The sequence below is a fragment of the Bos mutus genome, chromosome 18, assembly GCF_027580195.1.
Source record: "Bos mutus isolate GX-2022 chromosome 18, NWIPB_WYAK_1.1, whole genome shotgun sequence".
NCBI lineage: Eukaryota > Metazoa > Chordata > Mammalia > Artiodactyla > Bovidae > Bos > Bos mutus.
This window is the reverse complement of record NC_091634.1, coordinates 9,193,253-9,209,244: the sequence shown is the minus strand read 5'-3', so window position 1 is coordinate 9,209,244 and position 15,992 is coordinate 9,193,253. Positions and strand designations below refer to the sequence as shown.

Sequence of the window (15,992 nt, the reverse complement as noted above, 5' to 3'; positions counted from 1 at the left end):
TTCGCTCCCTTCCCACTTTCCCTAAACATCTGCGTGCTTCCTTCACGAGTGAAATAAAATCACACGTGGTGACTTAAACAAAATTACACGTGTTCATTTTTATCTTATGTTAACGTGGTTAGTTTACAGATTTTGTTGGTGGTGGGATTTTTCTTTAACACTTCTATTTCGTTATAATCATTCTCTTTTGTAATCTCATGGTCGCAATCCTACGCACTGAAACAGTATCCTGAAAAGGGTCCATGGCACAGAACAGGTTAAGGATTCTTGGGCTAGAAGCAGGTAGAGGTCACTCAACAGTTTGACGGGGAGGGCAGTGCAGTATGACTTCTGTAAAATGATGACCTTTGAGCAGAGGGAGATTGCCAAGAGGAGGGGAAAACACAACTCTCTGGACTTGGGGAACAGCTTGTGCAAAGCCCTGAGGTGGCAGTGAGCCTGTTTGTTGAACGAACAGTGAGGAGGCACGTGTGATAGGGCTTTGTGGGCCTCAAAGTTACCTGGAAAGCTTTGCAAATCCTGGCCCCAAGTCCCAGGGATTCTGACCCCATAGGTCTGTGGCCACATCTGAGGACCTTCTATTTAATTTAACTTAAAAAAAAAAAAAAAAAACTTGAAATCCTCAAAAGTGTAACTATTTATTTATTTTGGCTGACCTGCAGGGCAGGTGGAACTTCCCCAGCCAAGGATCGAACTTGTGCCCCCGGCATTGGAAACAGAGTTTTAACCACTGAGCCACAGCTTATTACTTCTCAGCTTACTACTTCCCTAGACTTTATTCCCCACATCAGCTTCCCAGAGAAGCTGTTTTGTGGAAGCCGGAAACTAAAAATCTCTAGGACACCTCTGGTTGAGGTTTAAGAATCCAACTCTGAGAAGTCAAGCCTTCCACGTGAGAATGACCTCGCAGATTAGGCGTCGGATTTTGTAGCTTATTTTAATGAACATTTTCAATTGCTAAAACAAAGCCTACGCCATCTAACAGAATATAGAGTGAAAAGTACACGTGTCTGCCACTTCTGGGGGTCCCCCGTCCCCCTCCCCATACACGGCCACTGTTGGCAACATTTATACATCCAAAGCTTCCCTGATAGCTCAATTGGTAAGGAATCCGCCTGCAATGCAGGAGACTCAGATTCAATTCCTGGGTCGGGAAGATCCGCAGGAGAAGGGATAGGCTACCCACTCCAATATTCTTGGGCTTCCCTCGTGGCTAAGCTGGTAAAGAATCCACCTGCAATATGGGAGACCTGGGTTCAGTCCCTGGGTTTGGAAGATCCCCTGCAGAAGGGAATGGCTACCCACTCCAGTATTCTGGCCTGGAGAATTCCAGGGACTGTAGAGTCGGACACAACCGAGTGACTTTCACTCACTCAGTCATACATCCAAAGAGAACGTGCTCCCGTCTATGCCATTTGGCCTATGCATGTGAACATGCCCACAAACACACACCCTCTCTCACACGTCAGACTATTTGAGATTCAAATCCAGGTTCCCATCTTTCTTGCTCATGTGACCTTGAGCAAGTGATTTTATTTCCTCAGCTATAAAATGGGAATGAGCATCCTAGTAACTGTCTCATAATGCTTTGGTGAAGATTTCATGAGTTAATTTGTATTAATAGAGTGATGTCTAGTATTAATACATAGCTACCACTCCAGTACTCTTGCCTGGAAAATCCCATGGACGCAGGGGCCTGGTGGGCTGCAGTCCATGGGGTCGCTAGGAATCGGACACGACTGAGCGACTTCACTTTCACTTTTCCCTTTCATGCATTGGAGAAGGAAATGGCAACCCACTCCAGTGTTCTTGCCTGGAGAATCCCAGGGACAGAGGAGCCTAGTGGGCTGCCGTCTATGGGGTTGCACAGAGTTGGACACGACTGAAGCGACTTAGCTGCAGCAGCAGCAGCAGCAGTGCTCAATAAAAGGTGACTATAAGGCAATGGCATCCCACTCCAGTACTCTTGCCTGGAAAATCCCATGGATGGAGGAGCCTGGTAGGCTGCATTCCCTGGGGTCGCTAAGAGTCGGACACGACTGAGCGACTTCACTTTCACTTTTCACTTTCATGCATTGGAGAAGGAAATGGCAACCCACTCCAGTATTCTTGCCTGGAGAATCCCAGGGACAGGGGAGCCTGGTGGGCTGCCGTCTATGGGCCGCACAGGGTTGGACACGACTGAAGCAACTTAGCAGCAGCAGCAGCATCCTCAGTTACTTTTTTTTTTTCATAGCTGCCTAATATTTTACTGAAAGAACAGAGTTTCTACTGATGATCAGGTTGCTGTTTGGTGGCTAAGTCGTGTCCAACTCTTTGCGACCCCATGGACTGCAGCACAGCCAGGCTTCCCTGTCCTTCACTATCTCCGGGAGTTTCCTCAGTCTCTTGTCCAGTGAAGCCTGTGATCCCATCCAACCATTCATTCATTCACTCAGAAGTATTCTAGAGCACCTACTGTGTGCCAAGCTCCATCCTGGAGCTGGTACCAAGTTCTCTACCCATCTGTCTGGGTCTATAGGTAGGAAGTGCTGATACCAAAAGGCACGTGATTTTAAAATAGTAATACACAGTACCAACGGGTTTCAGAGGGACTGCCCCATTTGCACGCCCACCTTCCGGGCTTGGCTGGAACCCGCACGTTTGGGATGGCAGGTTTGGGAACGGCCGCCTTTCCCGGGGAAAGCTGCTGACGTGGGCTTCGCTTCGGCGCGGGGCGATCGGCTAGGAAGACGGGGCCTCAGAGAGGCCCGGGGCGCGGCCACACCCCTGTGGGGGAGGGGAATGAGGGCGTCCCGAAGGGAGTGGACAGCCCCCCTGTCAGTCTTCCCGAGTCCCGGAGTGTAAGATGAGAAGGGGGAAGGTGGGCCCCATCCTGGGGACCGGCGAGGAGGAACTTCCTGCCCGCGCGCGCGTTCCTCGGCTGGGAGGCGGGAGGAGCGGCAAGGTCAGCCTGGCCTGAGGTGGCAGCCTGCCTAGGAGTGGGAGACCCTCCTGGGGAGCTGCGCCGCGGCCTCCGAGCGCCTCGGCCATATTGAATAGCCAAGGCTCAGCCGCCTTTGTCTGCGAAGTCCTCTCAAGTTCCAGGCGCATCTGTGGAACAGGAAGAACCACCGGACGGCCCGTGCGCCCGCAGTTGGAGCCGGGACACCACGTCTGCAGCTTGCAGTGGGCTGGGAGCCTCAGAACTGACCTCACGCCGGCTCACGTAAGCATCCTGGAAATTGATTCCCACTAATCCTTCGCGGGGAGCGGATCGAGACCGGACTGTTGCAGAGAAAAGTGGGAGGGCACTCTCTGGGCAGCGCTGCGGGGAGAGCAACCTACTCCCCTCTCCCCGTCCAAGACTCGAGGCTACGAGTAGTTTGGGCTCATTGCCCCCAGCCCAGATTTCACCCTGGAGATCTTAAAGACGCTCGAGAAAAGCCATGTGGGGGGCTGGTTCCCCTGGGGCTTCCTCCCGTCCCCCGACTGCCTCATCCTTTGGAGCGTCCCGGACGTCTGCAAAGACGTGGATCTGGACGTCCTCGTCGAAGCTTTGAAGCCCGTGGGGACCTTTAAGAAAATCGGCAAGGTGTTCCGCCGGGAGGAGGACTCCACAGTGGGGATGCTACAGATTGGGGAAGACGTGGACTATCTGCTCATCCCCCGCGAGGTCCGGCTGGCCGGAGGCGTCTGGAGGGTCATCTCCAAGCCGGCCACCAAGGAGGCGGAATTTCGGGAACGGCTGATCCAGTTTCTGGAAGAAGAGGGCCGCACCCTGGAGGACGTGGCCCGCATTATCGAGAAGAGCACCCCGCATCCACCCCAGCCCCCCAGAAAGTCTAAGGAGCCCCGAGTGAGGAGGAGAGTCCAGCAGATGGTGACCCCACCCCCCCGGCTGGTCGTGGGCACTTATGACAGCAGTAACGCCAGTGACAGCGAGTTCAGCGATTTCGAGACCTCCAGGAACAAGGCTGACAAGAGCCGCAAAGGCGCCGGCCGTGGCAGAAAGGTGCGCAAAATGCCCGTCAGTTACCTGGGTAGCAAGTTCCTCGGGAGCGACCTGGAGAGCGAGGATGATGAGGAACTGGTGGAGGCCTTCCTTCGGCGAGGGGAGAAGAAACCCAGCGCGCCGCCTCCCCGCCGCCGGGTGAACCTGCCCGTGCCCATGTTTGACGACAGCCCGGGGCCCCAGCAGTCCAAAGCAGACAGGTGGCGGGAGTGTGTCAGCCAGGTGTCCTGGGGGAAGCTGAAGCGGAGGGTGAAGGGCTGGGCACCGAAGTCCAGCCCCGGGGTGGGTGAGGCCAGGCAGGCCTCTACCAGGGTGGAGAGGGACAGTGCATCGGTGCCAGGCAGCGCCAGCCTGGGGTGTAACGTGGGAAATGCACGAGATGGGCGGGTACCTGAGACCCCCCCAAGGCGATGGAAGCCCCAGATCAACTGGGCTTCCTTCAGACGTCGCAGGAGGGAGGAAACAGCATCAAGAGCTCAGGGGGGAGAGGCTGCAGATGAGCAGAGGAGGGAGGCCATAGATAATCAGAGGAGGGAGGCCATAGATAATCAGAGGGGGGAGGCCATAGATAATCAGAGGGTGGAGGCTGTAGGTAACCAGATCGGGGAGGCTGTAGATAATCAGAGAGCAGGGCCCATAGCTGTCCAGGAGGCAGAGGCTGTGGATAATCAGAGAGCAGATGCCCTGGCTGTCCAGGGAGCAGAGGCCATACCTGTCCAAGGGGCAGAGGCCCCAGACAATCAGAGGGCAGAGGCCCCGGCTGACCCGAGGGCAGAAGCTGCAGAGGATCTGAGGCCAGAGGCCCCGGTTGTCCAGGCAGCAGAGGCCGTACCTGATGGAGAAGAAGCTGGATCGGTCCAGAGGGCAGAAGCTGTCTGTAATCAGAGGGCAGAGACCCCGGCTGTCCAGGAGGCTGAATCCTCAGCTGCCGGAAGGGCCACAGGGGCCACTGCAGGAGCTCGGACCCGGAAACCGGTCAAAACAGTGAGGTTCCAGACCCCCGGACGCTTTTCATGGTTTCGGAAGCGCCGGAGAGCCTTTTGGCACACTCCCCGGTTGCCCACACTACCCAAGAGAGTCCCCAGGGCAGGCGAGGCCAGGAGCCTCAGGGTCCTGCGGGCTGAGGCCAGAGCAGAGGCAGAGCATGGAGAGCAAGAGGACCAGCTGTGAGGTGAGGGCAGGGGGGCCGCGGAGGACCTCAGCACCTTCCACAGTGTGGGTCACTCACGGCATGTCTCTAACTCACCACACTTGAAAACGGAGGTAGAGTGAGGGCCTGGCAGTGCCTCTCACATCTCTACCGAATGCCCCTTTCTTATTAAAATTGTATTTTCTATGCATTGATTTTTTTTTTTCTTTCTTTTTCTTTTTTCCCACATGGCTTGTGGGATCTTAGTTTCCTGACCAGGGATTGAACCCAGGTCTCCCCAGTGGTGAAAGCGCTGAGTCCTAACCACTGGACTGCTGGGGAATTCCCTATGCATTGATTAAAATATATATATATATATATACAGACTCTTTATAGTAACCCAAGGAATGTAATGAAAGAAACCCATACAATGGAGTTGCATCCCCTATGATTTTAACCTCCTCAAATGCAACTCGAGGTGCTCAGCCTGGAAAAGGGAGCGAGGCAAAGGAGAAATCCCTTCCTCTTCCCCTTTTTCTTCCCCCTTTTGCCCGTACACTTTCACTCACTGCCTCCTGGAACTGGAAAAGAGGGCGCAGGTCAACATGCAAATAAAAATATTTACCAACTTACTTCTTGGCTCTGGCTTGGCAACTGAAAAATGCCCCGGGGTGATTTTGTCACAGCCTTGTGTCCCCTTTACTCCCACTGTCCGTGATGCCTACCCGTGTTTAAGTCACTTTTCCTGCCATTCCCCCACACCTGGGTTCTGCAGGCTTGGTGGGTCCAGGTCCTGCAGTTTACATGCTTCATCCCTTCTTGGTTTCCACGTACAGAAGAATAATTTGGGAAATGTCCAAAGTGCGGGTTCAGGGGCCCTTCACATCAGAGCTGTGAATTGCTAGAGCAGGCAGTGTGGCCCAAGAATCTGGGGCAGCTTGGTCACTGGATACATTGGGGAAAAATCATTGCAATAGGAACAGGCCAAAGAACTGGATTGTGGTGTGGTAGTGAGCAGTGTATCAAGTTGCTGCTGCTGCTGCTAAGTCGCTTCAGGGGTGTCCAACTGTGCGACCCCATAGACGGCAGCCCATTAGTGAGCTTATAATCGGGTTGCTACACACCCTGGGAGCTGGGGGACTTCTCTCTGTATTGTCTGTGTCCCCCTAACCCAGGGGTAAAACAGACAGCAAATAACCATGCCCCGGCCTCCATAGAAGCCGGATAAAGGGAAATTCTTGGAGGTAGGGCTAAAGTCCAGCTGGGTCCTCCCGACAGGCTGCAGTCCTGGCCTGGACTTCTTAGACATCATTCTGTAGGTCTGGGGTGGGCCTGAGAATATGCATTGCTAAGACGTTCCCAGGAGATGTGGATGCAGTTGGTCTCAGGACCTTACTTTGCAGCTTTACTGGAAAGTCGGTTTTGGGCTGCCTGACGTTGAGAAAACAGGCGGAACTTCAAGGCGGTGGACCCCAAGAAGGGTCATTGTGCTCGTGATTTAAGCTATTGGTCTTAGGGCGCCTCCTAGTGGATAAACAAGCCACGACAGCGCTCGCCTGGGTTGACGTTTTCTCCGCAGGCCTAGTTCTCAGCGGGGCGGAGCCTGCAATGAGGAAGGCGGGGCTTCGTGGGCTCCAGGCCCTAGAGAACTTAACAGTGGGAAAGACTTAGCGGTTTCTGGCTTCTCCCTCCGGGCCTTTCCAGGACCAGATGACATTCCCGAGAATCTCAGGACGCCCCTCTCTCCTTTTGAGCCGACCGAGGGGCGGGACAGCTTCCTCCTAGGGGTCCCAGGACCGGGAAGGGGACACGCTCCCGGTATGTCTGCACGCTCCGACCCCAGGGACCTCAGCAGAGTTCACAACTCCAGTCACGTGGAATGTAATTAAACGGCCAACCCTGTGAAGGGAGGTGGCCTGTTTGGAGACATGGTCTCCTCTATGCCCAGCAGGAAATCCTGGCACCCGAGCCCTCAAGGGTTACACATGAATAAACCCCAATCTCCACAGTGCCTTGGGGCTTTTGCACGGGATGTTCTGCCTCCTGAGGGCGCTTCCACCGGGCATCCGCCCGCCTCACCCCTTCCCTCCAGCGCCCAGGGGACTGCCACCCCACGGGAGGTGGGTAGGGGAGAGCTGGTGGGACATCTAAGGGGAACCACAGACCTGTGGGAGGTGCACTGCTTGGTACTGCAGAGAAAAGCCAACACACCGTATGTGAATTGTCCCAAATTGAAAGTGTTGCTAAGAAGTCCCATTGTTTGAAAACACTGCAGGTCGAGTGTCAGATTCAGCCTGTGGACACCAGCAGGAGGCCTTGGCGCTGAGAAGCTGGTGCGTTTGTTCCAGCTGCACTTCAGATGGGCAGTGTCTTTCCCTCTCCCCCTTCCCCTCCTCCCCTGCTCCTGGTGCCCTGGTCCCCACCCCTCTCTTCCCCTCCCCGACCTTTTCTCCCCTCCCCCAGGAGCACACCCCTCTGCCTCTCAGGCTTCTCTGCCTGGAATCCTCTCCTCCCCCAGCAGGAGGTTCAGCCTTCTGGCTCAGCTGCACCCTGACACTCCCCTTGCCCGGCTGGAACCTCCATCACACAGGCCAGCCCCCATCAGATTGGAATGAGGAACAGAGGCTCACAGATGCTGGCCAGAAACATGAGTCTGGAAGGGATCGGGGTTTCCACGGACAACAAGAAAGCAAGCCCCGGCACTGCTGGCCTCTCTCGGTGCCCGGTGTCCGCGGACACACTCGCCCCTGTGCTAAGCCGGGAGACGCAAAGCCAAGCCCTCTGGGTGGGCCCTGAGACCGTCGCGTCACCTGGGGCTGCTGCCTCCGCGGGCGCTCATTACACATTACATTCTTCTTGCATCAGGATCGCCCGCGCCACCTGCAAAGGATGGACTGAAAGGACCAGAGAGCGAGCGGTGGGCGGCGCTCACAACTGAGCCGGGAATGCATGGTTCGGCCAGAGCCGCCACCGCGGCGGGGAGGGCGGAGGGAGCGCCGAGCTGGGACCCCACAGGCAACTGCAGCCTCGCCCCCTCGGAGCGTCCCTAGCGGCACATGGGGTGCAGCCTCCTGTCCCAACCAGTCTTCTTCCCACGCGCCGACTTGGAGCCGGCGGGCAGCTGAGCCCTGGGCCGGCCTCGGCCTGCGTCCCGGCTCCCGCGCACCCCTTCCTGCTCTTGCTTCCTGCGGTCTCCTCCTGGGTTTTCGTCTCGGGAGGGCGCCCCTCCAGCCTCGGCCGCCGCTCGCCTCCTCTCGAGTTTTGCGGGTTCCCAGAAGGGGCGGGCTTCCCCGATGGCTTAGAGGGTAAAGCGTCCGCCTGCAATTCAGGAGACCCGTGTTCAATCCCTGGGTCGGGAAGATCCCCTGGAGAAGGAAATGGCAACCCACTCCAGTATTCTTGCCTGGAAAATCCCATGGATGGAGGAGCCTCGTAGGCTACAGTCCATGGGGTCACAAAGAGTCGGAAACGACTGAGTGACGATACATCCAGAAGGGGCGGGAGCTGACGCTGCCTGCTCGACCCAGGGCCCTGCAGGCCGTGCGGGCTCGTTTGGTCCAGGGGCTTCCTGGATGCCCGGTCCTCGGACTCGGACTCCGCTCTCCGCATCCTCCGACGCCTCCTCCGACTACCAGTTCCCGCGGGCCGCCTGCAGTGCCAAGACCTCCCCCAGGTGGCCTTTGGACAATTTCAACCTCCCGCCCTCCCAGGCCTTTTCCTTTTCTTCCTCCATCACCTCAGCCACGTCCTAGGTCGCCCGGAGCGCCGCGAGCTCCAGGAGCTCCCCACCCCCCCCCCACCCCGGCCCATCTTCCTCCTCATCCCCCACAGCTCCCCAGCGCGCCCCGGGGAGCCTTCTTGCCCTTGAAGGGGGTCTGGGGCTCAGTCTTGGTGGGGAGACGCATTCATTCCGGCAGGTGTTGTCGTTGGCCTTCCTTAGGACGACGGCGGCCACCTGAAGCCTGCCTCTTGCACCTTCACGCGGTTCCGGAGGTGTCCTCGGCCATGACAGACAAGACCTCTTGTCTTCCTTGTCCTTCAGCCCAGCGACTCCATCACAGAAGCCATTTTCAACACCTCGTCCTGGGCAGAGGGGTCTGTATGAGCCACAAGGGCCACAAACTCAGGATTGTCCACCCTCTCTTTTTCTTGATCTCCGTTTTCCTGGGACTCGCTTTGGGAGGCGTCGCTGTCCGCGGTCTCCTCACCAGACGCGTCTCCCACTGCCAGTATGGCTGATAAGTCGACCCCCGCCCGAAGGGGGAATCTTTCTCCTTCTTTTTTTGGCTTTGTCCGTCACCGTTGCCAGGGCCAAGAACTCACTGAGGACCTTGCCCGTCATCTCCTTGGCTCTGGAGGCCCCACTACCCAAGGAACTCCTCCGCGGTGGCCTGCAGCATGCTATGACCCTCATCCCCGCTTAGGTCCTCCCGGTCCATCTCCTGGATCACGAGCCCCAGGCTCTCCTCAGAAGAGTCCTCCGACTCTCGCTTCCCCGATGTGGATGGCCGCCCTCCATAGTCCCTCTTCTTGCCCGTCTGGGTCCACCTGCTGCCTCTGGTTCTGTTTCCGCGATCTCGATGACCTGATGTTCTAGCATTTTGGGCTGCATCAGGAGCGAGGTCAGCCTCCCTGACCGTCGGCCCCGACCCCCGAGCCTGAGTCTCCGAATCAGGAGGGGTGGATCTGTCCCCAGAGACCCTGGCCACTGCCGCCTCGGGGGGAAGGAAGTTCACCCAGCAGCGACCGTCTCATCTGCCTCAGGACCGTCGTGTCCTCCGCGCTTTCCTTGCACAGAACCCTCTAGACGCCGTCCCTGCCCGGATCTCACCGGGGATGGCGCTGTGATTAATGTTCTCCACAAACTCCATCACGGTGGCTTTGGCGTTCTCGACCCTCATGGCCCTGGCGTTCCTCAGCCCGAACGTGCCCTGGGGCAGGAAGACCGGCTGCAGGACCACTTGGATGGCCGCCGGCTCCACGTCCTCTGGGAGGCCCGGTGCAAGTCCAGGGCCAGCCCCCTGCACCAGTCCCCCCAGAGGGCCCGTGGCCATGGTGCCGCCTCTGGCGCTGATCGCGGAGCAGGAGGGAGCCCGAGGTGCATGTGGGCTGCGGGGCCCTGGGCAAATGCCACCCTGGAACAGCGCCGCAGGGCCTGGAGTTCAGGTTCAGATGAACGTGACCAGGTTCCGGCTCCTGCTGCTCCCGGGCGACTGACCCAGCGGCCATTCCCGAGACCCCCTCCTCATGGGGGTCCTAGCACCCACAGGGAGTTTGCGTGGCAAATCCAGGGATGCCACCGGCCCCTCCGCTCCGCCCTTTGTGCCTGACCGAGGCGGAATGACACGGCGGCGCCCGGGCCAGTTGGTGGGGAGGGGGGCGCGGTCGGCACCTAGAGCAGCGGGGAGAGGCGCGTCCCCCTCGCGGCTCCGGGGCCACGTCTGGCCATGCGCCCTTCTCTCAGTCTCTGCAGTTCTGCGCGGAGGCGGCTGCTCGGCCCTGCGCCTGCGCACACAGGCTCGCCCCGGCTCCCAGCTGGGCCGCGTCACCATGGCAACGCCGGGGCTGCTGCCTGGGTCTCAGTTGCTGGGGTCTGAAGGGATCCAGCTCTAGACGAGCTCAAGCAAAGGAAGACTCTGGGGGTTGGGATCACCATCTGTGATGAGCCCCCACAAAGGCCATATTCACAGGGGGCAAGACAGCAGTTAGGGACATCCTCGATCTCCTTCAGGGGTAGACGCTTCCAGCCCTCCACCGTGTACAGGTGGGGTTCAGGCTGCAGAGACGTAGATCAAGAGCCTCTGGCCGCCCACGGTGGAACCAGGACTCACTCTTGGGGTGCAAGCCACGCTCAGAGTTTTCGGGCCTCACTCAGTGGGAATCGGCTTCAGTAAGGATACACAGGCCTCGGCTGCGAAGTGCTGGCATCCTTTAGGGTCCACAGCCCTCATTGATAGGGTCCGGCCTCGCTCTTACAGATGTTTCTGTAGCCATAACCAGACACCTACTATTAACTGTGTTTTTGCATATGGTTCCTGTGTGGGTGTGATCAGCAGTGAGAATAGACATCACTTCCGGAAGAAGACCTTGATCCTGACTGGGTCTACAGGCTGGGATGGGTGAATGTCATAGCTACCACGAACACACTTCCCCTTCATCATCCTTGCTAACCCTCACCCCAGCTCTACATAAATCAGGCACTGTGGCCCAGCCATTGGGTTTCTGCTGCTGCCCCCGCTATGACTCTGGGAAGTTTCCTGGGTTTCTCTGTGTAATGCACATAACCATTAACCCTACTCATAGGATCCTTGGGCTTCCCTGGTGGCCCAGATGTTAAAGAATCTGCCTGCAACTTGGGAGAGCCAGGTTTGATCCCTGGGTTGGAAAGACCCCCTGGAGAAGGGAATGGCAATCCACTCCAGTATTCTTGCCTGGGAAATCCCATGGACAGAGGAACCTGGCAGGCTACACTCCATGGGGTGGCAAAGAGTCAGACATGATTGAGTGACTAACACTTTCACTTTTCACTTTCATAGGATCCTTAAGGGGATTAAACAGGATGATCCACGAAAGCCTTTGGAACAGAGGTTGGCCCAGAGCTGGTGCTCCCTGAAAGATGGCGATGAGAATTCATTCTTTCTTGACCCTTTTACAATAATTTAATATAAATATATATATTTAATTGTCAAATAAATATATAAATAAAGAAGGAGATTTTAAAAAAAAGAAACCAAAACACTTCATTTTTGTTTTGTTTTTAATGTAGGAAGAGAGTTTATTGCAAGGTTACCATGGCAACTGGTCCTAGGACAACCAAACTGCTTGCTCACTCTCCTACCTGCCCCTCAGCTTTCATTTTCCCTGCTTCTCCCTTTTCCTTTCCTTTCCACCAAATGGGTGTCACTTTTCTCTCTAGAGCAGTGTGGTCTAAAAGAAATATAATGCAAGCCCCCAAGGCAAGCCACATGTGTAATATGTAAGTTTGCTAACGGCTACCTTCAATATATAAAAAACAGGGGAAATGAATTTTAGGAATAGATTTTCATTTATTTACATTATTCATTATTTACAATAGCCAAGATATGGAGCAACTTAAGTGCCCGTTAACAGATGAATGGATAAAATGGATAAACAAGATTCCTTCATCTTTATTGTATATTATAATATATAGAGGATTTACACGTGTGTTTATAAATAAAGAAGATTTTCTATATATATATATGATTGAGTAATATTCCACTAAATACAATGGAATTTATTATTTAAAGACCCATTTTAAAAAGTAAAAAATCTTGCCATTTGGGATAACACTGATGGTACTAGATGGTATTGTGCTGAGCAAAATAAGTCAGAGACAAACAAATACTATATTATTCTACTTATATGTGGAATCTAAAAACAAACAAACAAATGAACAAACATAACAAAACAGAAACATAGTTACAGATACAGAAGAGAAACCAGTGGTTGTCAGGTGGTGGTGGTAGGGGTGAAGAAATAGAAAGAGATTAAGATTCAGAGGCAAGTCCCGGAAGTATACTTCAGGAGTTTCTATTAACAGCAGTTTGACCTCCAGAGGGCAGTTTGCAAACGTGATCTGGGCACCTGAAGCGTTTAGCGCCCCATTTGGGAAGCCTGTGTGTAGGCTGCCAGGAACGGTCATGAACTTTGAACTGATCCACATCTTCCCCTACTTTTGGGGATCCCTCCAGGCATTCACACCTACACAAAAAAATCAGTTCACAGTGATCTCAGCTCAAAACCTAACTCCATGTAACATACAAACACACAGCATAGTTTTAAAACTGGTTTTCATCACCGCTGACTATGGCAGTTTCTATTCTAGGGCCCCTGCCATCCTTCTTGCATAATTCCAGTTTCTGTTCATACTCAAGCCCACATTTATTCCCGAAAGACAGGTGCAATGCATCTTTGTTCCATTTTCTGGCCACAGATGGAATTCTCCCTCATTTCTCTCCTGATCAGAGTGAGCCAGAGCTGAGCAGGAACATGGTCCCAGAAGTCGAGTAGAAAATTAGAGAGCAAGGATCAGCTAGGCAGGGCGCTGGGAACTCCAATCTGTCCCGCCTAGCCCCTCTCTGGATATCTGTCCTGGAATTAGGATGCTCTGTTGGACAGAGATGGGATCCATGACTGGCCTAGCCACTGCCTCCAAGCTGGGGAAAAAAAAAGAGAGAGAGAGAGAGAGAGCTTATTAAATGTTCTGCAAAATTCTTCCCACTCCCTGTGTTTGAGGACAAACGCTGTGCCTGCTTGTTAAGAAGGAATGCTCAAAATTCTCCAAGCCAGGCTTCAGCACTATGTGAACCGTGAATTTCCTGATGTTCAAGCTGGTTTTAGAAAAGGCAGAGGAACAGAGATCAAATTGCCAACATCCGCTGGATCATGGAAAAAGCAAGAGTGTTCCAAAAAAACATCTATTTCTGCTTTATGGACTATGCCAAAGCCTTTGACTGTGTGGATCACAATAAACTGTGGAAAATTCTGAAAGAGATGGGAATACCAGACCACCTGATCTGCGTCTTGAGAAATTTGTATGCAGGTCAGGAAGCAACAGTTAGAACTGGACATGGAACAACAGACTGGTTCCAAATAAGAAAAGGAGTCCGTCAAGGCTGTATATTGTCACCCTGCTTATTTAACGTATATGCAGAGTACATCATGAGAAACGCTGGACTGGAAGAAGCACAAGCTGGAATCAAGATTGCCGGGAGAAATATCAATAACCTCAAATATGCAGATGACACCACCCTTATGGCAGAAAGTGAAGAGGAACTCAAAAGCCTCTTGATGAAAGTGGAAGTGGAGAGTGAAAAAGTTGTCTTAAAGCTCAACATTCAGAAAACGAAGATCATGGCATTTGGTCTCATCACTTCATGGGAAATAGATGGGGAAACAGTGGAAACAGTGTCAGACTTTATTTTGGGGGGCTCCAAACTGACTGCAGATGGTGACTGCAGCCACGAAATTAAAAGACGCTTACACCTTGGAAGGAAAGTTATGACCAACCTAGATAGCATATTCAAAAGCAGAGACATTACTTTGCCAACAAAGGTCCATCTAGTCAAGGCTATGGTTTTTCCTGTGGTCACGTATGGATGTGAGAGTTGGACTGTGAAGAAGGCTGAGCACCAAAGAATTGATGCTTTTGAACTGTGGTGTTGTAGAAGACTCTTGAGAGTCCCCTGGACTGCAAGGAGATCCAACGAGTCCATTCTGAAGGAGATCAGCCCTGGGATTTCTTTGGAAGGAATGACGCTAAAGCTGAAACTCCAGTACTTTGGCCACCTCATGCGAAGAGTTGACTCATTGGAAAAGACTCTGATGCTGGGAGGGATTGGGGGCAGGAGGAGAAGGGGACGACAGAGGATGAGATGGCTGGATGGCATCACTGACTCGATGGAAGTGAGTCTGAGTGAACTCCGGGAGTTGGTGAGGGACAGGGAGGCCTGGCGTGCTGCAATTCATGGGGTCTCAAAAAGTCGGACACGACTGAGCGACTGAACTGAACTGGTGGATGCAGAGGATGAGATTGTGAGACAGCATCATCAACTCAATGGCCATGAGTCTGAGCAAACTCCGGGAGACAGGGGAGGACAGGGAAGGCCGGCGTGCTGAAGTCCCGGGGGTCTCAAAGAGTCGGATGCAAGTCAGCGACTGAACGACAACAGCACTATTGGAGCGGAGGGTCTCAAAGTGTGGTCGTGGGACCCCTAGGGAATCTGCAAGGACCTTTCAGGGGGTCCATGAGATTGACACCATTTTCATAATACTGCTCAAACATTATCTGTCTTTTTCACTCTCATTCTCTCACGAGTGTTCAGTGGAATTTTTCAGAGGCAACATGACATGAGATATTGCAGCTGAACAAATGCAGAAGCAGGTATGAAAAACCAGTTTCTGTTGAGTCAGACAGGAAAGAGATTTCCTAAAAGATAAAAACAATGCCGCTCTTCTCAATTTGTTTTTGTTTTGGAAAATATAGCTATACATATGTTATTTGGGTGAACACGTCACATATGTTTGCTAGTGCTATTTTTAAACAAGTTCATAAGTAAATACTTATAATTGCTCGGTTGACATTCTTCCAGTGGTACATATAGACAGATTGAACCCACAGAAACAAAAGCTCTTTGGGGTCCTTGATGAGTTTTTTAATAATGTAAGACATCTTGAGACCAAGCAATTCCAGAACCACCGAGTTGGAAACACACACCGCTGAGTTGGTACAACACGAGGTGTCCTAGGGCCCTGAGGTAAGAAAAAGGTGACTGGGGGTGTTTCTCCTGCAGGTTATAATTGAATCACGGGAATGAAGTTCACTGCTTCTTTGTCCCCACTCCATAGTCTTTCTGCTCCTCTTTCTTCAATCTCTCCCTCCAGTGGTTACCAGGGAAACCGCAACAGCAGATCCTCAAAGCAAAATTCATTTCACTGCCTTGTGTCTGGATCTCAGTGGCCAGTGGCATGCCTTTCAGGACATGTAGATCCAAGGAACTGTCAACTCCACCTGCTTCCGTGTCTTTAAAATGATATCTGATCCTCACCCCCTTCTCCCATTCCTCCATCAACCTGGACAACTCTTTTCGTTTTGCACGTTTTCATGTCTGTCTTTTTCTTTTCATGTGTTCTTGCAAAATGTGCATTGCTGTTTGGGGGCATTTATCTATGTTTGCACAATTCCTTGTATGGTATCTATCTCCATTCGTTTCTCACTTCTTTAAACTTTTAATTTTATTTTGGAGTATAGTTGATTAACAATGTGACAGTTTCAGGTATACAGCAAAGTGATTCATATATATTCTTTTTCAAATTCTTTCCCCATTTAGGTTGTTACATAATATTGAG

General features: G+C 53.2%; 2 protein-coding genes across 2 annotated transcripts; one reads left to right on the top strand and one right to left on the bottom strand.

Moving 5' to 3' along the window:
* Positions 1–2,816: 2,816 nt before the first annotated feature.
* Positions 2,817–5,755, top strand: CCDC8 (coiled-coil domain containing 8). Its single transcript, XM_005900942.3, has one exon. It carries the CDS (start codon positions 3,608–3,610, stop codon positions 5,162–5,164), a length of 1,557 nt encoding a protein of 518 aa, XP_005901004.2. The 5' UTR covers positions 2,817–3,607; the 3' UTR covers positions 5,165–5,755.
* Positions 5,756–8,575: 2,820 nt separating this feature from the next.
* On the bottom strand, positions 8,576–10,177 carry PNMA8B (PNMA family member 8B). Its single transcript, XM_070386721.1, is given in 10 exon segments — positions 8,576–8,680; positions 8,682–8,721; positions 8,723–9,083; positions 9,086–9,109; positions 9,112–9,149; positions 9,151–9,375; positions 9,377–9,444; positions 9,446–9,844; positions 9,846–9,949; positions 9,952–10,177. Coding segments are annotated over 10 exon segments (1,590 nt in total).
* Between the last annotated feature and the right edge of the window lie 5,815 nt (positions 10,178–15,992).

What these genes read in the sequence shown, in the direction of transcription:
- CCDC8 (XM_005900942.3), top strand. Translation starts at nt 3,608, where the DNA reads ATGCTACAGATTGGGGAAGACGTGGACTATCTGCTCATCCCCCGCGAG.